Consider the following 24,233-nt stretch of genomic DNA (forward strand, 5'->3'; position numbering starts at 1 on the left):
CTTATTAATTAGCAATTCCGTAAATAGCTTGAACCTTAGTGTAAATTGAGCAAAGATGTGTCTCACATCTCTAGTATTATATCATCTTTTAATATTGCTATTGTGTTTATAGTATAATTTTGTTCATGCATAGGGTTATAATTTTTTCACTCTATTAATCCACGCCGGGGATCTGCTATTTAGTAAATTTGACCCTCTATGTCTGTATGTTTTGTTTCAGCTTTAAATGCTGATGATTAATACTGCTATTTAGTAAATTTGACCCTCTATGTCTGTATGTTTTGTTTCAGCTTTAAATGCTGATGATTAATATAGACTTTGATAAGGTAATTAAATTTGAAACTGTATGTTTTGTTTCAGCTTTAAATGCTGATGATTAATATAGACTTTGATAAGGTAATTAAATTTGAAATATGATATGAATTGTTTCCTTTTTTGTCTCATTACCCGATAAGTTCATGTTTTCCAACTATTGGCCAATCTAATTATCTAAGGATCCTAACACATAAATCTCTTATTACGTCATTTATGTGGGTTTTATGAATATTGGTAAAATCTAAACCAGTATATTACATGAATATTGGTAAAATCTAAATCATCGATTCACTTCATAATTTTACGGTTCACTTTTAAAATTTTCGATACTGAACAAGTATACCCACGTGCAACGCACGTGCACTTTACTAGTTATGAAGAAGAGGGGGGAAAAAACTGGCGCATACTAAAGGAAGACTATATGAACTTAAGGAAGAATGCATAGAATAATTTAACTCTTTAAGAAAAGAGTGAAAGCCTCTCTTAGGATATAAAAGTATAACCTTCAACATTCAATGCGACTTTCAGATTTTTGATGTAGTGGCAGAAATTTTAACATGCTAAACAAAACAATTCAGGTTCAAATCTTACTGGCACAAATTTCTAAAATGGATTTTAAAAAGAAAACACTGCTCCGCGAGTTTAGGCCTCCGAGAATTTTATGACCTTCATGTACAATGAGAAAATGAGAAAATTTTCACTTGTAGAGAAATAGAGAGGACCGGGTTATTATTTAGGAAAATAGCTGGTCACCATATGGTGCATATGATTTGTGCGTGTATTCTTGCATTTCAATTTGAATTTTCATGGCAAGTTGTTCCGGAGCCTATCTATTATTAGACTAGGAAGAGGAAGAAATGTGAATGTTAATGGGCTAAGCACACTTTGAATGAAAACAAAAGGACACTTGAAATACGTGCTTTGATGCATATTTTAAAAATTGTGATTACAGTGATAGGTCATTTTCGAAGGATAGCACGTAGGACATCAGTCATGTTCACTTAACTTCTAGAGTAATATTGTTTAAATTTAGAAAGAACAGTAGGCAGGACGTGTCATGTTCATTTAGGGGCAGTTTGATTCGCTAAGAAACTAAAAAAAGGAAATCAAAATATCTGACACATCCATGTGAATGTGTTTAATTTCATTTTCTTGTGTTTGGTTGAGAGAGGAAAAAAAAATGTTGTGTATGTAAGACACACCCACTAGTAAGATAATAGTGTCATGGGTTCCAAATTTAAAAAAAAAACTCGTTTCCTCCCAAAAAGTCAGGAAATAAGCTTGAAAACATGAAAATGAGTCCCACAACATATTTCTCATAAGTAATCTTTCAAACTTAGATTTCTAGGAAATAAACCAGACAACCCCTTACCTTCTAAGTGGTTTTGTATAGAGCACACTCAATAAATTAATCTATGTTATTATCCAATAAATAAATATCATTATCAAATTTAAATAAACATAGATGATACTTAATTTCTACACAAACAACACGTATTGATGCAGTTCTAAGAGAATGTTATATTTGTTTAATATATACCTCAACAAAGACATAAAATTTTAAAGAATTGAGCTTTGTTACTTACCAGTTTAGCACCAATAGTATCCAATACGTTAAAAATCTTAACGGTTAGTACTTGTTACCAAAGTTGACTCTGTTGCCTCTTTTTAACTCAAGCGCATGTGGAAAACGCCAACGTGGACCATAGTCAGGGTCATTTTAGTAAAAGCGTCTCCATCATCCGTTCATCTTCTATATTTACCCCCGCTCCTCCACCCTCTCTGTCTCCAATCTGCTTCCCTCTTCCAACTTCGTCAATTATTATTACTATAAGTACACTCTGAACTCCCTCCCTCTCTCTCTCTCTCTCTCAAAATCAAGAAAATCCTCATTCATTCGATTTTCTCTCTTCTTGATTACCGACAGATCTGAATCCCTTCACTATCAAACACGGGACGATGAAGAACTCGGTATCCGATAGGAGTCTCTACATCGAGAGCGAAGAAGAAGAAGAAGAAGAAGACGAAGTCAATGAAGAAGAAGGGCGCGCCAAGGAAGGAGCAGACGACGACGAGGATTCCGACGGCTCGGACTCCTCCTCCGCCGGTACCCCGCGGCGCAGCAGACCGGGCTCCTACAACACGGCCTGGCCTCAGAGTTACAGGTAGGTAAACAGCAGACCCAGCCTAGGTTTTTCTTCTACTAGTCGTTTTCTCCCTGGCTGGGCTGGTTCAAAAATAAATTAATCGCACGATAGAGGAAGGAAAACCACGTACAATGTCCATCTATAATTAGGATGCATCGTTTAGATTTAAAATTGTTTATTTCCCCGATTAATGACTTTTATTGTTTTCCGTTTCTTCTTCTTCTGGGGTATAAAAGTATCGGTTTTTTTTTTTTAAGTTTTAATTTGGCGGGTTGTAACCGATAATTAATGCCCTGCCTCAAATTTAGGGTTTATTAATTGCGTTAATAACATATTCTTGATTGAGTTAATTAATTTTCGGTTTTTCTATAGAGTGCCCATGGTCACTCTATAAGAGAGGAGAGAGACAGAGAGAAATGAATGAGAAGAGAGGAGAGAGACAGAGAGAACTGAATGAGGAGAGAGACAGGAGAAACCTTCTAGTTCCCCTCCTCATCTCCCGTGTCTTTCTCTCTATATTTAATTACAGACCAATTAAATTAATTAATGTAATTTGAGATATTGGGTGAAAGGTTAAAATCAATATGGGAGATATGGAGTAACTAAAGCGAATACTTGGATTTAGAGGGTAAATTTTTTTTAATTTTATTAAGGGGTACCAAAGAAAAAAAAAGAAAAAACAAATCCCTTGGCTGGTTTATGATTAGCGTTATCTTTGGACAAGAGACATTTCCTAATGTTTAGCGTATGATCACACATCGGAGACAGGAGTAATACTTAGACGACACGTGGTTGATTCATATGATTTCTTACAAAAAAGACCAGATGTCCACACACCAAATGTTCCCCGACACATGTTTGACACGTGTCCTACCCCAACATTTTTTTTAGGAAAAATTCCCCAAGAACCCAAAATATGGGACTAATAGAGGGGACAAGTGAGGTGTCTCTCTCCTATTGAATAATGAGTTGACCAATAGACGACACGCGGTTTAGATATTTAGTTAAAAATGACCATGTTTTTAATTTATAATCTAGGAACATAAAAAATATTATAGAAATTTTATTTTTCATAACATGTGAATGAAAAAAAAAGATATTATGTAACTATTAATTTGAATATATATATATATATAAATATATATATTATATATATATATATATATATATTATATATATATAATATATAGTATTATATAAGGTTACGTCTCTCAGTATCTTACATTATACAAATTTATCAGTTTCTCATAAACAGCAGTGCAACATTAATTAAGTCCAGAGTGCTGTATATAGATTGGGAAGATAAACTTTGTATCTTATACCAGAGAGATGACAAGAGCCTATTTTATGCACAATAGTTGTTATGGTCGTTGTAATTTCATTTTTTTTGTGTTAATCTATTATTGTGCACAATAGTGTTTTCTCTTCGCGATCCACCGAAATATGACCTCAGTGAATATTCGGAAGAATCTGAGGCTCCGATCCGAGTTTTGTACTGGGCACCAAATCGTAATCAGGGTTTTAGACGTCCTTTCAAAATTGAATGTCTTGCGAGTGTTTTAATTTATCTAGCTAGCGTCATGTAATTAATTAATTAGCGGTGATGTTGATATTTTTTTGTTTTCGTCCGGTCAACAACACATCAATTAAGCACGACAGTGCTGTCAATCACGGAGGTTGTCTTATGTAACACATGTAATTAATTAGATTACCACTTGTTATATAATTGAGACAACTAATCATGAATTATTAAGCATCCAACTTGTGGCATCAATTTCGGTAATTGGAGTTTCACATTGTTTATGGTATAGACGGAGACTAGAGATCATTTCATCTGCAAAAAAAAGTATTAACTTATTTTAATGACTGATTATAATCTATTACAAAATACGAATGAATACAATCCATGAGCAATTTGATGATAATGACGTCTAGAATGAATCATAATTAATTTGGGCACTTATTAACTTGGAGAAGCTTACGCTTTTTTTTGGAGGATCTTTTATGAGGTTCCCCTTGGAGGCCCACACATATGCGCCTCCCAAAAATTATTTGTGTCCAGTGCGCCCGCCTTAAATAGTGATTATGTTCATCTCCATTTTGGGACACGAAACTTTTGGTTTACATAATTTCTCGATCTTAAAAATTGAAGCCCAAATTTTGTAACCTTAAATAGTGATGTTAATGAACAGTGCATCATGCAACTGGATGGTGGCACCTCACCTGTCTTAAAAATATATCGATTTTAAAGATCGCACTTAGTATATGAAAATCCCGACACAGTACATACAAAGCAGTGGAGGGGGTTCAAATTCTTCAAATTCTCAAGTTGTTGAAAATAATTAGGATTCTACTCACTTGCATACAAGTTGGTCAGATAATAATTTAAGCTGATATATTGGATATGAGTCGTTACTTCATTTAAACAAATGCTAACAAAATAATTTATCATCTCATACTCAAAAAAAAATTCTTTCTGTAAATATTTTGCAGGCAGTCGATCGACATATACAGCAGCGTGACGCCGCCGACGATCGGATTCCTGCAGGGGACGCCGTCGACGCTGAGCAGGCTCGGCAGTAAGCTGATATATTGGATATGAGTCGTTACTTCATTTAAACAAATGCTAACAAAATAATTTATCATCTCATACTCAAAAAAAAATTCTTTCTGTAAATATTTTGCAGGCAGTCGATCGACATATACAGCAGCGTGACGCCGCCGACGATCGGATTCCTGCAGGGGACGCCGTCGACGCTGAGCAGGCTCGGCAGCTCGTTCCTGACTTCTTCGTTCCAAGGCCGACACACGCCGGAGGTCATCTCCTCACTCATCAAGCCACTCCTTCCGACCACCATCTCAGAGCAGGAGCAACAACAACAAAGGAAGAGCTCTCACTCCTTGCTCCCACCCCCAATTCCCACAAAGAGGACTTCCTTCAGAAAAACTAAAGAAGAGCAGAAGCCTGCAGCCAAGTCTTTTGTGTCACATGAGCTTCCTACTGGACCTCGGCAGTGCACTTTTGGCCAGGCTGTGCTTAATGGTAAGACTTCGATTTCATAGTAACTCGACTTTTAATTAGAATGATATTACTAAAGTTAAGTGATCGACATCCGTAAAAAAAATAAGTGTAGCAGAAATGAACAAGAACGTTAATGTTACGAGGTATATATACGACAACCACCACCAAATCCACCAGTTAAAGAGAAAACAATTAATAGAAATTATAGCCGGTTTATGGAGCAGGGAGAATTAGACGCATAACTAACTATATACGAGTAAGATATGCTACTTGCTAAATTAAACGATGAGATAAACTCAGAATATTTTTCACATAGTCCATCAATAAATTTGGCATTAAGGCTTTGTTATTATCATCATACCATGTATTTAATCTAATATACGCGAGTAGGCAGCAGGATGAATTTGAAAAGGTGTGTGAGAAAGTATTGTGCAGAAAAATTAAGAATAAACAAAATCCCACTTCTTGTGTTAGATATTTTTTTCGACCACAAGTTAAATTAAGATAGAAGGACGTGGTGATATCTGGCGCACAGTATCAGGAGAATTGATATGTGAATACTAGCTAGTAATAGACAATTTATGATAATGTTTCGCAAATCCATTAATTTTTATGTGAGTTTAATGGTTATGAGGTAGCGGCTCATTTCGCTAAATAATATGTTAAGAGATAGAGGTGTGAGGCCGACACGATTTGATGTAACGTTTAAGATGAGCCTCGTCACGTTACTATTTATTAGTAGCTGATTAAGTAAAATGAGAAGCCTTCTCTTACCAATTATTTCCTTATTATATTACATTGCTAACGTCGGTCTAAAAATTGTAGTTCACGTATTTAGCAGACAAAGAGGAATTAAGTTAATACCAATCCTGATTAAAAAACGTGTGTCTGTGACACGATAATGATATGCATCAAGTCTTATTCACGTTGAGATGTAGAAAACTATGCGGATACGAATGAAGACGCGTTTTAGGGACAGATCAGTGACTATGCACATGACCATCATAGGGCTTGAGACACTTGATCCGCTGCCAGCTCGCCAAGCTCTTGTCTTTTGTTGACGAAAGATGTCAGCTTGGGATATTTGGGAAGTGGAAACTGGACCACGATTGGAACAGGGCAGAATAATGGTGATGTGGGGGTCCCATTGGCAGGTGAGGCACGTGGGTGTCGTGTTGCGGCTCTAACTGAAACACGGAAGTGTGGATCTCTATTATCGCCGCTTCTCATGGCGAAGACAACCAAATCCTAGTCACTTTGATGTGTAATCTCAATCATATCTAATAATGAGCTCAATTTTATTCTAACAATTTGGACGATCTGGTTGTTGATTTTGTCGTCTTTCACCTAAAGTCAATATAGATCTTGATTGTCATCTATCATCTTGTGATATGTTTGTTGGGGCGTAGAGTCACGCCCGTCGCCGCGGAAGCGATATCACCTGAGAGAGTACCCTGGCTTTCGTTGTCACAAAAGCACAAGTCAACCTCTAAATTCTTGTTTCTCAAAGGAAACGAGAATAGATAATGAAATTCTTATTTCTCAAAGGAAACAAGAATCGAAAGTGATATATTTCATCAAAGTGAAATATACACTCTTCCTCTCATCAGTTCAAGGACTGAAATCTCGAGGGAACCTACAACCCATTGGGAGGTTTGTATTAGAGATGCCATAGTAATTGTTAACAAAGAAACAAATGGTAAGCTAGAAGTTAATGACTTACCCTTGTTAATTTCTGGCTAGTTCATGAAGCTAGAGATATTATATATATAACCCCATAGAAGAAGAAAAAACAGCAGGTAGGATGACGTTGAATTCAATAAATCTAGAATAGACCTTTTTTTTCAATAACAACAATAATAGAGCTAGGTATTTTTCTTGTTTGGCTAACAATAATGTAAAGTTACCATCATAAAGGCCTCATGCATGCTACTGTCTACTTCTTGCAAGGTCAATTATACATGATGCTTCATTTGGGAGCATTAATTTATTAATAACAACCATGATATGTAATTGACTGATGAACTTGCGGATCAGTCTTGGGCTGGAACTCTCATAGTCAACTGGTTATTAATAGCAATCCCATCTGTGCAGAAAACTATTAGTCATTGTGTTTTCATCGATAACATCTCTATATTCAACTAGTTGTTATACTCCTCGCATGAATGCTTAATTTGTTGCTATTGTGATTCAGTATTCGGTAGAAAATACAATGAGCAGATATTCAGGGGGGGAAAACAATTACAAAATTTCAGAAACCTACTTGAAGCCTGACAAGTTTGAGTCAAGTATCATTTTATGGAGGGTTTGGGTGTTCTAATAGAAATTTTTATACTTTTTAGTGTTTTGCATATTTGAAATTTGGAGGAGTTAAAGATTTTGCTAATATTGATATAATGCGTAAATTGACATTTGACTTCTATTAAGGAAAAAAATTCTAATATAATGATTTTAGAGTCATCCATATTCCCTTATTTTATGGTAGTGACAAAAGATTACTAATGGCTACTTTCCGTGGAATTCATATGATCCGAAAAGATAAATCTTATCAAGGTTTTAGAGTGAATTATATTTGCCATATATTCATGTCTTATTGTTTGCAACAAGGGACTGACTCCATCCTTCTGCTCTTCATTCTCCGTACCTTTTAAGGAGTAATTATGAGTTTTAAACATATTGATCTCCGAAAGTAGGAAATTTTTTTATTTGTTAAGAGCAACTAATTCCATACCCACACGTATTAAGAAACATAAGTTAGTTTGAATGCAAATATAGCAAGTTCATATAACTTTTAAACAACAGTTGAATAATCTTGTGATGATTTAGGAATTAATGTTCTGTGTGGAGTTGGAATTCTCTCAACACCCAATGCAGTGAAGCAAGGGGGCTGGTTGGGACTATTAATCTTGTTACTATTTGCTGTGCTCGCTTTCTACACTGGAATTCTCCTTCGACGATGCCTTGACAGTGACTCAGGCCTCCAAACTTATCCAGACATTGGCCAGGCTGCCTTTGGCAACGCTGGTCGCTTTGCTATATCGGTAATGATCCAATACAAACCTCCCTGATCTTTTGTTAATGTTTATAACTGGCAAAGTTTAATTAAAACTTTTCTTTTTTGGGTCTTTCTTTTGTACAGATAGTTCTATATCTGGAGTTGTATGTAAGTATTAGATACGAAATCTTTTTATGATGTATAAGTTTATTTTCAGGATTGAGGTAACTATAGTGATTTCTTTGCAGGCTTGCTGTGTCGAGTACATCATACTAGAGAGCGAATATTGGTGGATTGCATATCAATTCTCATATACTCTTTGCTGTGATGACCACTCTGATTGTTCTTCCTACAACTTGGGTTCGGGATCTAAGCATTCTCAGTTATCTCTCAGGTAAATCCTGAATTCATCTTTTGTCGCTCCCAGGTTTATATTCAAATTATCAATCATGCACGAGGAGCTAGGAGATTTTGCTTCAAGTTGAATTATGTAGAAGGAACTATTTCAAAGTTACTAACACTAAAGTTGTCTTAAGGTCATTCCAAATAGAGGCACTAATTTCGGCTCTATCCTCATATTTATTAGATTAAGCTAAACAAAGACTTTACACCTTAAAACTTAAACATCTAATAAGAATTTAATAAATCAATAAACCTTACATCTTCATTTTATCAAACAATCAGAGGTAGGCATTAGCCAACCTCCAAATAACCTCTAAGTATACTCCTCTTTTTTTTTCCCCTTTTAACAAAACATATAGTTGAGTAAGTCAACAAGGGTCTTACATGTTAGACCAAAATAGGATTCTATAATGCCAATAAACCATTCTTTAGTGCATCATCTCAACTGATTAATAGACCAACAATCCCTTCTTAAGCTATCATCACAACTTGTTTTTTCTAGTTTATTGACTCTACATTAATATCTTGTAGCTGGAGGAGTTGTTGCATCTATATTGGTAGCATTAAGCTTGTTCTGGGTTGGATTGGTTGATCAAGTTGGCTTCAAATATGAAGGAACAGCACTAAATCTTCCAGGAATCCCACTTGCCATTGGTCTATATGGATACTGCTACTCAGGGCATGCAGTTTTCCCTAATATATACTCCTCTCTGAAACAGCGCAACCAGTACTCATCCGTTCTCTTTGCAAGGTAAGCGGTCAACTAATTTGTTACGCTTTCACATATTTATCAGAGAAGCTACTATCATATATAAATGAGTCCCTTATGATACTTAATCATGTATATGTTTGCAGTTTCTTGATCTGTACTGTACTGTTTGGTGCGGTTGCGGTAGTGGGATTCGCGATGTTTGGACAATCCACACTTTCTCAATTTACACTTAACATGCCACAAAAGTTTGTGGCTTCAAAAGTTGCTGTTTGGACTACGGTACTCTCATCCTAAAAGTAGTCTTCATTTTCTAAACGTAGTCTTCATTTTCTTCTTATCTGTTGCAATAGAAAGTGACTTGGTTTCATCAACAAAACTGAAAGGGAGTCCTTTTTTTTCCATTTAAATTCAATTCTATTAGTGTATTTTCATTGTTTTATTCAAAAAAGTATAATTTCCATTATAACAATGGGAGTGTTATGATATAACATTTAACATATTGCTCATACATATCATGAACTTGAATTTATGGTTGGCAGTAACCATGTCCAATCTCCTAATGATTTATCGCAACATGCGCTGTGTTTAGACTACTACTTAATATTTAGATATTTAATTTATTAACTTTTTATTTTTTTTCCTTTTGTTTTGTCTCTTGCAGGTGGTGAACCCCATTACCAAATATCCTTTCCCTGTTGCTTAAATGTTTCGTATATATTTGAATATTTCTGCTGTTTTTTGACAATTAAAACTTTGCTGTCCTTAATTGTTGCTCACATATGCATTGACTTTGATGCCCATGGCATTGAGTTTGGAGGAGCTAATACCAGAAAACCATCAAAAGTCTCACTTCTACTCAATTGCCATAAGGACGAGCTTGGTAATTTCAATATTGGTAGTGGCTCTTTCAGTTCCATTCTTTGGTAAGTTCATCAGTTTCTATATAATGTGCTTATTTTGATGAATAATTTTTCGCTTCATGGAATATTTAAATTACCTACAGGTCTGGTGATGGCACTAATTGGGTCTTTTCTCACCATGCTAGTGGTAAGTTTTCTATTTATAGCCCATATTATTTATATCATGGTTTGGTGCTAATAATATTTTGTGGCAGACTTTGATTTTCCCATGCATTTGCTTTCTAAGCATCCTCAGAGGCAAGGTAACATGGATTCAGGTATGCAAAGACGCTTACTTACTTATCGGTTAATCTATTTTCATTGCTAGGAGTTAATCATCTGAAATCTTTACGTATTCATGGGATAACTATTTATTTGCATATGCGGTAAATGGACTTTCCCCCCCTCTTTTGACATCTCTATGACTCCTATGCAGAACATCAGACATATCAAATTATCAATCGGTAGTGATACAGAAATAATCTAACTTACTCTTCATGATATCACTATACTCGTGTCTGATATAAATTTCAGATGAACTATTGTATAGGAGAGAGAACTTTCAATTACCTGCAAAAAAGAAAATTTCCTCTTTCATACAGGGATGCCTAAGTTAATCGATTCGTTCTCTTATATGCAGGTCTCTTTGTGCGTCTTAATTATCGGAGTAGGAGTTACTTCTGCTGCTTTGGGCTCCTTCTCAGCGATCTCGAAGATAATACAAAGTTTAATTAATTGATGTCGCCATCTTTATTTTATAAATTAAGTTTATTGTTTTCTATTTCGTTGATTCGTTTTCCCCCATATTTTTCATCCTTTGTTAAATTAGATGGGGATATAGTAAAAGATCGAACCGTCAGACTGAACTGTTTAAGTGTTTGCTTGAGATTGTGTTGGTGTATACCTTGATCAAATCGCATATTTTTTTTATGTCAGTTTGATCTCTCTTTGCAGTGTAACTTTTTCGACTTGATCTCTCCTTGCAGTAACTTTTTCCAAGTATTACAATTCTCCTTAGTTTCTAAAGCCATTGTTTTCTTTAAGGAGAGTGCTACCTCCTGCGCAATAGCTCTCGGACATGTTTACCATGTTGGAATATAGTTAGCATACGGTCATATCATGATGTTTATCTATGTGGAAAATGCTTTCAACATTTCTTGAGGTTCTTTCAAAAAAAAAAAAAGAAAGAAACGTTTTACACAAGTATATGTCGCCTTTGTCTAATATAACTTCTCGAAATAGTAGAATTTTATGCACGTGTTTAGATAATTTGTTGGATGGTTACATTACCAAGAGGACTTCTTTGATCTGTGACATGATTACATTTTATAGGCAGATCTGTCTTCTGCTTCACAGCTAAATAACACTGGATAGGAACAATTAGACGGTTTTTGGTTATAGATGTGGAGTATTTACTGAAGCTTGATCAAATTACAAAAGGAAAAACTTCCACTATTGAATGTGCAAGGTATAATTACAGTATATACAATGGATAAGAAATACATATATCAGATAAGTAGAAGAGTGATAATCCGTATTTTGTTTTGAAAAAAGGAATAACAAATTTTACATGAGACTCAAGTCTCTTCAGATCAACATGTCTATATAAGCCTCGAGCCCTTCACTCGAAAGACAACCCTTTAACTTGTCTAAAGCCCTAGACTCCAATTGTCGAACCCTTTCTTTTGAAAGATCATACATAGCGCCGATATCTGAGAGAGACTTCGGCTTATTGTCTTGGATGCCAAACCGAAATTTGATAATCTGCCTCTCTCGGTGGTTGAGAACCCCAAGGAGGTTGTGTACATGCTCCCTCATCATTTGCTTGGCAATCATGAGATCTGGAGTCTCAACCTCAGGGTCTGCCGTAATTTCCTGAAGGAAGCAACTAAGGTAAGACTTTCATGGCATAAATGGAAATTTTGAATGATGTCCGATCCTTTAGTATATAAGAATATTTCAAAGAAATGTGGCTCTTCGGTAAACTGACTGAAGTTTCAAAATGTTTAGGAGCGAAAACTCATATGTAGCCGTTCGCTACATACTTAGCCATATAGGGACGTGTGTTCATTGAGAAATGGAGATACAAGTTGAACCTTCAAAAGGTACATGAGATTTTTTTTTTTTTTTTTTTTCAATAAGCTATTATTTCCAAAGGAAATTATGGGGTTCAATTGTTTGAGCAGTATTACAGCCTCTTCCAATGCACCAAAAGTCCAAAGTTATGATTAGTATTGAAATTTATAATTATATATATTAACATGGCCCTTTTTATGAGCCAAAACTTGGACCCACGTGTGATATTTTCTATTCTTTGATCTACTTTTAAGTTTTAAGTCATGGTGGTGAGACTTGAACCTGATCTGATATCATATTTGTACGACCGAATCTAGAAGCTCGTTGACAAGATGTAAGCCCTGGGACCCACTTAGTGCAATACACTGTTCGGCTCAATCCGCTGCCAAAAACGGCTAGTTAATATTACACTTGAATCTCATGCTTCATCTTATAAACCCATTGAAACTTATTTGAGTACACGACTAGGGACTAAAGGTTTGGGTATCACAATACTGCTGCACCAAAACTAAGAAGTCATTATGAGGGTCGATGATTTAGTGTTATACTTTAACCAGCAACCTAAATGTTTAAAAATTTGTATAAGGAAAAATATAGAATTTATGCATCTTATCAATCAATGGATCTTTTATGCATGATGGAAGAGAAACTTTCACCTTTTTTATGCACATTAATATTCACCTTGAAAAGACAAGAACGTAGTGTTTCATATAGTCAGTATTTATACACACTGGATACCTGAAACGTGACGTCCTGATCTAACCAAGCGCGTTCTTGAATTGAAAGAGGGTTTCTGGAGTTCATCAATAAGCTTTCTAGTTTTTCAACCCTGATGCCAACGAGCTTTGAAAGCTCTTGATTGCATGGAATATGACCTTCTTGAATGCACAATCTTCTTGCGTCTCTTATCTTCTTCAGAAGTGCAAAGACATTCTCCTGCCGCCAAACATAGTAAGATAAATAAATCACATCAAATTGTGGTACTAGATTACATCCGCTTCAACATGATAAAAATAAGATTTACATAGGGCATTCAAATGGGTGCATGTTCTTAATCCAAGAAGCACATCTAAGCACCAATTGGCCAATAAATACACACGCAAGAGATAAAGTCAAATACCTGAAAGCTGAAACCAAATACAATAATCTCACACGTGTATTTTTGACTTACTGGTCACATTATCAGTTGTCTGTCTGAATATGGATTCAAAAACAACTGCGACTGTATGGTTACGTTCATCTTCCTTATATCTATCTTGATTAAATTGTATGGTTAATAGAGAACTAACTGTCATATAAATATTTATTTCTAGGCCGAGTTATCCATATAGTGAGTTAGAACTAATTGATTACACCAAAAACATTCAGAGACCACCAGACCGAAACTGAGTAAAATTATGCTTCACTTGTAGTTTATATGAATAAGAAGAAAGAAATAACATCTCTAAGTTCGATGCTTTTCTAAACCATGTAGTTTCTCATCCCTAATTGTTTTATAAAACCATTATTTCCGTACCATAATTCGTTACATGGACTGGATGGCATTCAATTTCCTAATTTGATGAGGTTGAAGTTCATAAGACCATTTGTAAGTAAATGAAGTCAATACATTCCCTTTGTTATTTCCATAATTGGTGAAGTTATTCCACAGTGAACACTAAATAGGAACGTGTACATCTAAACACTACAGGAGCTTAACCTTCAGCGTTAAGCTTTATTCATGAATTTTGGATTAAGAACCAAATCACATAGATTTAATGTTAAGATATGGGGGGAATGAATATAGGATGAGTTTAGATATATGAACGTGAATGTTATAAAAAGGCTAAATTGCACTTAAATAGCCTAAGTTTCAAAACGGAGCAAATATATACCCTCAATTGTAAAAAAAATGTACACGTTACTACCTCCAGTTAAGAAGACATTAGAATATTCTCAGAATATTCCCACATCCTGCTCACGTGACTAATTTAAATGTCATCTACCCTCAGTTATTGTATTAATTACAACTCTACCTTTTCCTTTCTCCCTATTAAATATCAGTCCTTCTCTTCTTCTTCTTCTTCTTCTCTACTTCTTCTTCTTCTTCTTCTTTAATTCTCAAGGTTTGCAATCGCAATCTCAAATTTATACAATAAAAGAATACTACATAAAGTCCTCCATCCAAAGCTTCAATTGGTTCATCAAGGTATGTTGGCGGGTGAAGACAAGAAGATGAATTTGAAAATTAGGACATTATCATAGAGTTGGGGGAGAGAATTTGGGGATTTGTGGGTAAAAGTAAGAATTGTGAGTTTCTTTAATCGTGGGGGGTTATTGGCGAAGAAGGGCATTATTGTCCTTTTGGGTAAAAGTTAACATAATTTAACAAATTCACAAGACGAACAACTAAGGGTATATATTTGTTCCATTTTGAAACTTAGGGTAATTACGTGTTTTTTTGGGAAACAATATGATATTTAAGTGTAGTTTAGCCTTTTAAAATGTGAATATTGCGGGAATGAATATTTTCTGTAGGTGTATGGGACAATTGTCTTAAATCGATTATAAATAGACGAAGCTTCGAAGATATTTCTCATAACAAAATGATATGCTTTTTCATTATGGAGAGAATGAGCAAGAGGCTACTCATGCCTCGTGGTGACACTACAGTTACGTTTTATGTTAATAAACTAGAGGCAGAGAAGCCGATCCCAATAAATCTTCAGAGGTTACAATGTGCAGGTAAGAATTCCAATAATATATGTTACTTTCTTTTCATCAAACTATGTTTGCTATCAACTTATATTCTTGGATAAGTGATTTTTGTTCCTTGTTTCATATGCATATGCAAGAGTATACAAGTACATTTATTTTCATGCATACATAGGTTGGATGTCCTATATGGAGTTTTCTAACTACTTTAATATATATTTTCTTTATATTCTAATCTCCTATTACGTTTTCCCTTTTCTTGGGTAAAAAAATAAATGGGTTTTTATGATATAAGACCCCAAATCTTCCTTATTTCTAAATAACACCCCCAAATATTGATATGTCTAAATAGCCCCCCAAATTATGTGGATGTTTTCCAAACCATGGTTAACCCTTAACCATGTATGTTAAATTACAATAATAGTCTTGCTCAATAACTCAAGCCTCTTTAAACCCTAATCTCTATAATAGGTTGTCTTAATAACTTCAATAACTCAGCCTCCTTAAATCCTAGTATATATCCTCCTCCCCCCCCCCCCCTCCCCGGTCAAATGTCAGAACCCAAGAACTCAAACCCTAATGGGGGTATTTAGAAAAGGGGTGAATACAACTTGACCGTTGTTGCCATCAAGGGCATAACAGTCCATCCAAAACAAAATTTTAACAGTGACGGTGACAATATGAGTTACTTCTGACAGAGCAGGTTTTTTCAACAACTTACATGATTTTTTTTTTGGGTGGGGGTGGTTATTTAGAAATATCAAGATTTGAGGGTGTTAAATAGAAATAAGGAAGATTTGGGGTCCTTATATCATAAAAACCCAAAATAAATTCAATCACATGCTAACGCAACTTTAAATTCAAAAGATAATTTTATGCAAAAGAGGGCGGATGAATGGAACAGATGAAGAGCAGCCAATTTGTAGAGACTAAAAAGAATCATAAAAGCTGGGCATAAGTGTATTTGCACATAATAAATTAGTAAATCCAAGAATAACTTAAACTCGTTTTTCTTCTCGAGTTTAATTTACAAATTAATAATTATTTCTTACTACAAATCTTCGACTTCTATAACAACAAATCTTTCATCCAAATATCATCCTAGGAGTTAATGTTGTAGATGACTCTCAGGATAGTTTTTTTCTCCTTGATGTAATGCTTTTTCATTTTCCAGATTAGGTAGGCACATAGTTTCTTCTCTTGCTTTCACACTTTTTTAACTTGCAATTCTTTTGAATGTAGATGTTGTCATTCAGTAGTTTCGATACTATGAATGACTCTCTCCATTGCAGCTGATTGAGGAAACACAAAGGTCAAAAGAAAGGTAAAGCTCAAAAATATTTTCATGTTTTCTACTTTCAAATTTTATATTACATCTTCTGCATTTTAGTTTTTTTTTTTAAATCTTTTGTGCATGTGACATAATGAGGGTACTGGGAACAACCTTCATCAGTGATGAACTAAGTATGAGCAATATCCCCTGAAAAGAAGGAAGACGCCAAAAGAAAAGAGAAAAGAGCGAACAATAGAAATGGATTGTAAACAGCCCAATTTTCAAACCTTAACTGTAGCATTTTCTAAAAAAATAAATGGCTACAAGCCTACAACATTTGTAAAAATAAATTGCATATTTTATGTAAAGCTTCACTAGTTAAATTTATATGAACTTAGGTATGGCATTGCTATTAATCCTTATGTGCATCTGTTTGCTTAACTTGATTCATTTTGACAACAATGTGTACGCAAGACTAATTACACTTGTCATGTTCTTTAGCTTCTTATTTAGTTCGCAATGAAAGAAATTGAAAGGGAATAGGGTGATGGACTAGGTTGTGAAAGAAGGAGAACCACATTGAGGGCTCAGGTGGCAGAGGAGAGAAGAATGAGGATGAGAAATTGAGGAAAGAAAAAAAAGAAGATGAAAAGAATGAGCAGATATCCTCTTCTAAGGGAGGATAGAGATGAAAAGAATGAGCAGATATCTTCTTCTAAGTGATGATAGGTGTCAGCTAGTCATTAGAATAAGTGTTCTAGATAAAGTAAATTTGGGCATATATTAGGATATAGCTTTAAAAAAAATTTGAATAGCAACTTGCTGACCACTTTGTCATGGTCCAAAGTAAGCACCTGATTGGTATTTTAATAAAACCCCATTCAGTCTAAGCATATGCTGTAGTAATATGCAACCTACATGACTTAACACAGGTCATACATCAAATGAAAGGCCCTACTTTGACGTGCACAACAGAAGTAATAACAAGCCCCATTTGGACAGTAACAAGAATGAATCTCATCACGAGCCGCAACAATATATAAGAACTAACTCGAGCAACAACAAGACTTATCATAATATTATCCCATTTGGACCACAGGACAACAAGAATAACCATAGTAAAGTTCTAGTCGAGTAGTATAATAACAACATTGGAAATATTGCTATTGATAAAATTGGCAGAACCATCAAACTTTAAGCAAACAGATATAGGCTAAAAGTAATTTGTATCTTGAAAATTAGATTTTGACAATTGATTGAAGTTATAAACAGACATGATTTATGATGCTTCAGGACCCAAAAATGAAATGAGAAAAGAATGAGGCGTGCAAATTCATACCGGCAAACGAACTGTTCGGGAGTTTTGAAAAATAGCCTTCCTAATTGACTGTCGTATCCACCAATAGGCATAGGACGAAAATCTGCATCCAGATTTAGGCTTGAACTTTTCCAAACTCTTCATAAGACCCTTGCTACCTTCCTACAAATATTTCGGAGGTTATGATTCATATGGAAGAATGCATTCCTTTGAAGCACAGAAAGTAATATTTAAAGCAAATACAGTACCAAATATGAAAATTTATAAAATGTCTGAAGCCCAGAAGTAGCGAACTAACATAAGTACATTTACAATAAAACGCAGAAGATGAATACTGCTAAAATAGAAAACAGAACATGATATATGAATGAGATTAGACCTACCAAATGTTCTAAAAGTTAAAAGTCCTTCAGATACCTCGCTAGAGAAAAAAACAGCATATAACAGAGAAAGCTTAGCAACCTGAAGTAGATCCTGAATGTTGAGACCTTTTCCTTCATATTGTTTTGCGACATGTATAACAAGTCGGAAGTTTGCATATATCATCTTCTCTCGGCTGCGGTTGCCAGAACGAAGGCATGACTGCAAAGTTTGGCAGCTCATTCCAACAGCTCCAGCCCACTCAGCTAATGTTGGTTCACGACCAAATTGCATCTGAAGTCTCTGCTTAGATCCCTCTAATTTCATAAGCTCCTGTAAAGCATTAAATAATGGGTAAACACAATTATGCTAACAATACAAAGAATCAAGTAAACAGGGAGAGAGTGCCAACATACCTGTATATTGAGAAACAAATCTTTTTCTTCTTTAACTGTTAATAACTGCTTTGTTTCAGGGCCCCACAAGAATAACCTGAAGGGGTCATCAGTATTAAGAGCCTTCTGTACCTTCTTCTTTAAATCTACAAGCATTGCACCTGAAACCTCATAAACAGCATTCTCCGGCTTTTTGGGAACCTTGCGTCTCTTGGATTGCCTCTCCAAACGCCTTTTTGACCTCACCGTTGTTTCTTCATTGATTGCAACCTCCTCAGTAAATCGATTAATATCCAAGCTGAATAGAAATAATTAGAGCTTGAATGGTATATATGAAAGCAGTAACCCAACTAAACAGGAAAATTTTAAAGGATTTACTACATTTAGGTACCCTGAGGTATAGTGTAACTAAACGGGTGCCCTCAAAGTCTACATATATACATGTGTAACCTTGAGATTACTGATGGTAACTACATGGTAACTACACAGGTAACCGCGAGAAGGAAAAAAAATAAACAAACTCTAGGGCCACCCATATGATTACAATCAGTATTCTAAGGGTTGCCCGTGTAGATATGCAGATTCCAAGGTCACCTGTGTATTTGCACCATACCTTAAGGAACCTGGATGTATTTAATCCAAAAATAAAAGCAACAATGCAATGAGAAACATACCCTATAAAATATGGCTCCCGCAATTCAGATTCTAAGATACTGGATTTATCTGCTAGCGAGGCTGCTTTTCTTGAGGCCAACATGGCTTTCTTTGCAAGAGCAAGAACACTTCCTGGTTGCACGGAGCTCAGACTGTTCTGCAACACTAAACTTTGATCACTTCCTGCAAGTATATTGGCACCGCTATTAACTGACTCTGACGACATGGCCAAATATTTGTTTTCCTCGGAGCATGGGACAGTGAATCTGAAAAGGGAAAGCAAATATAAAAATGATTGAGAAAATGTCTGAACTGTTATCAAGAAACTCTGAGAACAACTGATCATAGCAACAAGATAGGATCAGAGTAATCTTACGGGGAACACAATCCAGGCTGATAAAGTAATCGGCGCTCCAAGTATTTCAGATATTGATCAAACTTTTGCTTTTCGCTTTCTTCACATATTGATAGCCCATCCTCAGCATGCCGCCTATCCAATGTAGCCTTGAATTTTGAATTTGAAGGAAATTACTTTACAAATAAATGAAATATACAAGCAGATTCTGATCATTTAAAGAGCTTACTGAAACTTGTGCTTTATTCATATGATGTAATGCTCAAGAAAGCATATATAGGAATAGGCATTCACAAAAGGCAAGGAATTCTCCATTAACACTGTGGAAGAGAATTTGTTGATCTATTGCAACTGAATTAGTAATAAGCTACATTAGATATATGTATCATGCAAGCAAAATCCTATTTTGTTTTTCTGTCATAAACAAATGGGTCAACAAGTTGATGTATACCAATTCATCCAAGTTCATTTTTTGTTCTATGGTTTATCATCGAATTTATAGTTACACATTCAATTTGTCTACCACTGCCCTGCAAAATTACAATAACATTCATCTATTCTGAATGCATGTAAGAAATCAAAAACTCACCGCTAGAAGCTTGTTTCTATAGTTAACTCAGATGGCACATCATGTAACGGCTAGATGTTACTGCTGTGGTGAATTGTAAACTCATGCTTCCCATGGAAGTCTCTATAAATGTACACATTCCACCAAGTATTAGGTGCCACAATACCTATTATTCCATCTCTTATGCATGTTGGGTACATGCTGCAAATCAAGAATCTAAACTCCTTTTAACATATATAGAGTTTATGCACTTAACATTAGAAGGTACATAGATTCACTAGGTTTGATAACAATCAAAAGACACCCAACAAAGAAGGAAATTTAAAAATCAAAAATCACTCTCTTAAGTTGCATGCATAAGGTTGAAGAATATTTCATAGCTAACAATAAGATATGCATGTTAAGTGAGGGGAGTTCACAGCCGATGTAAGGAATCAAAATGTCGTAGCTAACAATATGATATGCATGTTGACACTTGGCATGCGTGCATAAGGTTGAAGAATATTTCTTCACTGACACAGAAAGAAGCAGCAGCAAGGCCTCACATGAGAGATTTGAGGCATTTTATGCATACTTGCCAATGAGACATGCAATTTTTTTTCTTTATCTTCCCCTTCTTATTCCCCTTCCGCTCGAGATAATGATTTAGAGGAAAAAGCCACAGAGCTTAGACAGATCAGTAAGGTCAAAGGTGAAAAAACATTAGTGTATTCACCATAAGACAAACGATCTGCTCATGTAAACCAATATTTTATTAAGGGCTATAGGGTTGAAAATAGCACTAAAAATAATCATTATATGAATCATAACTACCCTACCACCAATAGGGGTAGAGAAAGTCCAAGGACTAATCGCACTAAAACAGGGAGAAAACAACCTCATTAAAGTGAGTAAAAGGAATCACTAGAGTATTAATATTCCAAATTTTATTGCAACATAATATATCACTTCTTTATAAAATGTGAAATGCAACCTAAAGCATCCCTGTACTAACACAATGACTTTTTGAATATGATAACCTTGGCCAAATCAAAGCATACAAATGTCCAAGGATAAGTGAAAAAAGATAGAGCTCGAATATGAGCACAAAGAAATAACAAAAATAAATCTATAAGCCTTACCTGAACCATTTTTCCTTCCTTCACAAGGCAGCTGTTGTAGTTACTATTTGATTCCTGTGGATAAACCGATGGTGGGAACTGCCGAACTATTGACGTAGCTGGTAAAAAAGTGACCGGCCTAGTTGCTTGATCATGTAACATCAGAACTGCATATACATAAGAGATTACAATGTCTTTTAATCAAGAGGATCTCTTTTATTGAAGAAAAGCTAAAAAAAAGTTTATTCTGGCTGTATGAAAATCAAGAAACAAACTGCAACAAATTATATGATAAGGCAGACAGCAAACAATGGTAAAGCTTAAAGGATGCCTCATAAAACTTGTTATATTGCTATCCAGTATCAGAGTTTAAGGATGATATCCAAGTTAAGATACATAGTATAGTGGTCTCAAATATATGACCACTACTGCTTCTTTCTGTTTTTTTTTTTTTCATTGGGAACTAGAAAACTATCCCTTATTTCCACTCTCAATTTGGGGTTTTGGGGTAGTGGAAGGGAGTGGCAGGGACTTAAAATGATAATAGAGGTAGGCTTCCCTAAGATAGCTCAAATGCATCTTCAGCAGATTAAGATAAAATATCACTAATTTGTTTCAAATTTCGGGCTCGGCCTTACACAGAATATTAGGAAACTAAACTATGATCCTTGTCCTCACCAATGCATTTTTGCTGTACAGAAACCTGAATGCACTGAAGTAAATAAGATAGATCAAGATGGAGGTAGATGTCTCTTGACCAATTCTGTTTTAAACTCCAGGTCTCGACCCCTGTTCTCCAAATCACTATGGTTAACATAGTCAGATGCTTAATGAAAGCAGTGTACAGGCACTCATTTTCTGATATGAAGCAGTTTCATATATTCTCAATAAAATCATACTTAATCAATTATAGGAAAGAGGAAGATAAAAAATGAGAACATTTTAGATTGTTTTCGTCACCAAAAACATATAATGCAGCATGCTCAAAATGTAGAGAGACTTCTGATTCCAAATTTTCTTCTTAACAGACAGGACTAGTGAGTGATAGCAAGCCAATCACATAGATTTCAATTAGATATGCAAGTCATTAGCAGATTGTACATCTTATGTTCCTCTTGCTCAGATTCAACCAAAAAGTTAATAATGCTCTTCTACTCTTGCTTCACAAAGATTTGACACTTCCTTTTTCTAAGTTGGCATTACCTTCATCAATTGCATCTTTACTTTTCCAGAGCTCTTGTCAAATAGAATCTCTATGAGAAACTTCATATGTATTTGACATATCATAGAAACTTAGTGCCCTCTATATTGTGGTCAATTTTATTTCGTGAGTGTACTAGCTTATGCTAGAACATTTTCTCTCATCTTTATATAACACAACCTTCAAGAATATGACCGAAAGAACCTCAAAAATCCAGTTCAAAGATGCGTAAGAAATGAAAATGTGATGATCTTCCAACTACAGAATGGAATGAGCTTCGCACATCAGACTCTCTTGGCACCAGGACAACCTCATAAATTTAAGTGCTGCAGTAGCCCACTGCTTCTGCTAGACACTAAACATTAGAACCAAGAAAAGATGATAGACCACAAATGAAAGGACCTTTTTTTCTCCCTATTTAATGTTTTTAAGGCCATGTTCCCTACGTTATTCTTTAATTAAATCCATCTTTTTTTGCGGGTTTTGTTTTCTGATGGGTTTTGGTTGGAGGATAAGGAGTAAGAATATCATATACCATGAAGTTCACCTTTTCGCTGCAACGAATCGAAAAACAAGGGGAATAGTTTTAAGTCCCCTTGTGATTTGAGGGAATAAATCGGCAACTACAACTTCGCCATTGCCATTTTCAAATTAACATACATTATGTATGAAGACATATCGTAATCAGATGAACAAATCAGAGTTAACACCCTTGTTCAAAAAGTCCGATGTGGCAAAAGAGCAAACAGTTCATTCTCATTTTTACTACAATGAGAAATAAACAAGAACAACCAACAAGTTCCTATAAATCCATTTGAGGAACGATAACTTCTAATCTCGAACAGCAAGCAGACTACTCAAACCCAACTAAGAATCGCCAGCCAAGCTACCATTAAGCAAAATATGGGAAACCCACGTGAGAAACAAGCAAACAGCTCATACCCATTTCAGAATTCACAGAGAAAACAAGGGTATGAAAAGGTACAGGTAATGAGACTTGATGAAAGCTAGCCATCCAATACCTGAGGTCGATGAGAGGGGATTTCTTGGGTGGTGGGCTCGTGGGATATTGGGAGCAGAGGGGGTTGGAGAGAGGAGGCTCCTTCCAGCCTCCATCTTTGCTAGGTTCTATGGCCTTATCTCTGTATTTTTCTCTCTGTATAATTTTTAAGTGAGAAAATAGAAAGCTTAGCTCGAAGACGGGTCTGGTTGGGTAGTTATGTCGACCCGGACCCGAATCCTCGATGAGAAAATAGCCTCTATTTTATTTTTGTGTCTTCGGATCCTTTGCATCCTCGATTGTACGTCTACAATTCATGAATAAAACCTTTTTTTCAGTAGACCCTATTATGAATAATACTAACTAAATAAATTATATAAAAAAATTACTTATAGAACCCATTAGATGAATGGATATTGGTTATCCTATCAAGTAATTATAAGCACTCTCTATAATTAAGCATGTAGAGGATCGCTTATTTTGCGGTTAGAAGAATTTTTTTAGAAAGACTATTTTTAAAAATAATTAGCAAAAATAATCTTTTTGCTAAATAATTAGCAAAGTCGGCCTTTTTTGGCTGGCTTGAGCTCGATTTTGTTAAATTAGGTTGAAAACACATGGGACTACTACTCCCGTGTGTTTAGCGATCCCTAATCAAGCTTTAAAAGGTAACCTAGAAAACACATGGGACTAATAACAGAAATTGAAGCCCATAAATCCATATACATGGGACTGTCAGTCACGTGT

The 24,233-nt window shown here is 35.3% G+C and overlaps 2 protein-coding genes across 2 annotated transcripts; one reads left to right on the forward strand and one right to left on the reverse strand.

Moving 5' to 3' along the window:
* Positions 2,104-11,451, forward strand: LOC109837489 (vacuolar amino acid transporter 1-like). The gene is given in 13 exon segments (XM_020405754.1): positions 2,104-2,480; positions 5,150-5,505; positions 8,311-8,525; positions 8,624-8,647; positions 8,728-8,762; positions 8,764-8,873; positions 9,413-9,632; positions 9,737-9,872; positions 10,255-10,274; positions 10,371-10,516; positions 10,597-10,640; positions 10,708-10,770; positions 11,133-11,451. Coding segments are annotated over 13 exon segments (1,674 nt in total). The 5' UTR covers positions 2,104-2,274; the 3' UTR covers positions 11,232-11,451.
* LOC109837490 (RNA polymerase sigma factor sigF, chloroplastic) lies at positions 11,922-23,675 on the reverse strand. The gene is made up of 9 exons (XM_020405755.1): positions 23,509-23,675; positions 21,307-21,452; positions 19,639-19,766; positions 19,283-19,528; positions 18,630-18,906; positions 18,316-18,546; positions 17,875-18,015; positions 13,307-13,504; positions 11,922-12,367 (listed from the first exon to the last, which is right to left on the reverse strand). Exons 1-9 carry the CDS (start codon positions 23,600-23,602, stop codon positions 12,080-12,082), a joined length of 1,749 nt encoding a protein of 582 aa, XP_020261344.1. The 5' UTR covers positions 23,603-23,675; the 3' UTR covers positions 11,922-12,079.

This window comes from Asparagus officinalis, chromosome 4 (genome assembly GCF_001876935.1).
Source record: "Asparagus officinalis chromosome 4, Aspof.V1, whole genome shotgun sequence".
In the NCBI taxonomy this organism is placed as follows: domain Eukaryota; kingdom Viridiplantae; phylum Streptophyta; class Magnoliopsida; order Asparagales; family Asparagaceae; genus Asparagus; species Asparagus officinalis.

Bases quoted from the DNA above. Each gene is read 5' to 3' on its own strand.
- LOC109837490 (XM_020405755.1), bottom strand. From the start codon at position 23,602: ATGGAGGCTGGAAGGAGCCTCCTCTCTCCAACCCCCTCTGCTCCCAAT. The intron at 19,529-19,638 runs GTAAGATTACTC...TTCCCTTTTCAG, and splicing joins CAGCCTGGATTGTGTTCCCC to ATTCACTGTCCCATGCTCCG. The intron at 18,547-18,629 runs GTATGTTGGCAC...AATGCTTTACAG, and splicing joins ATTTGTTTCTCAATATACAG to GAGCTTATGAAATTAGAGGG.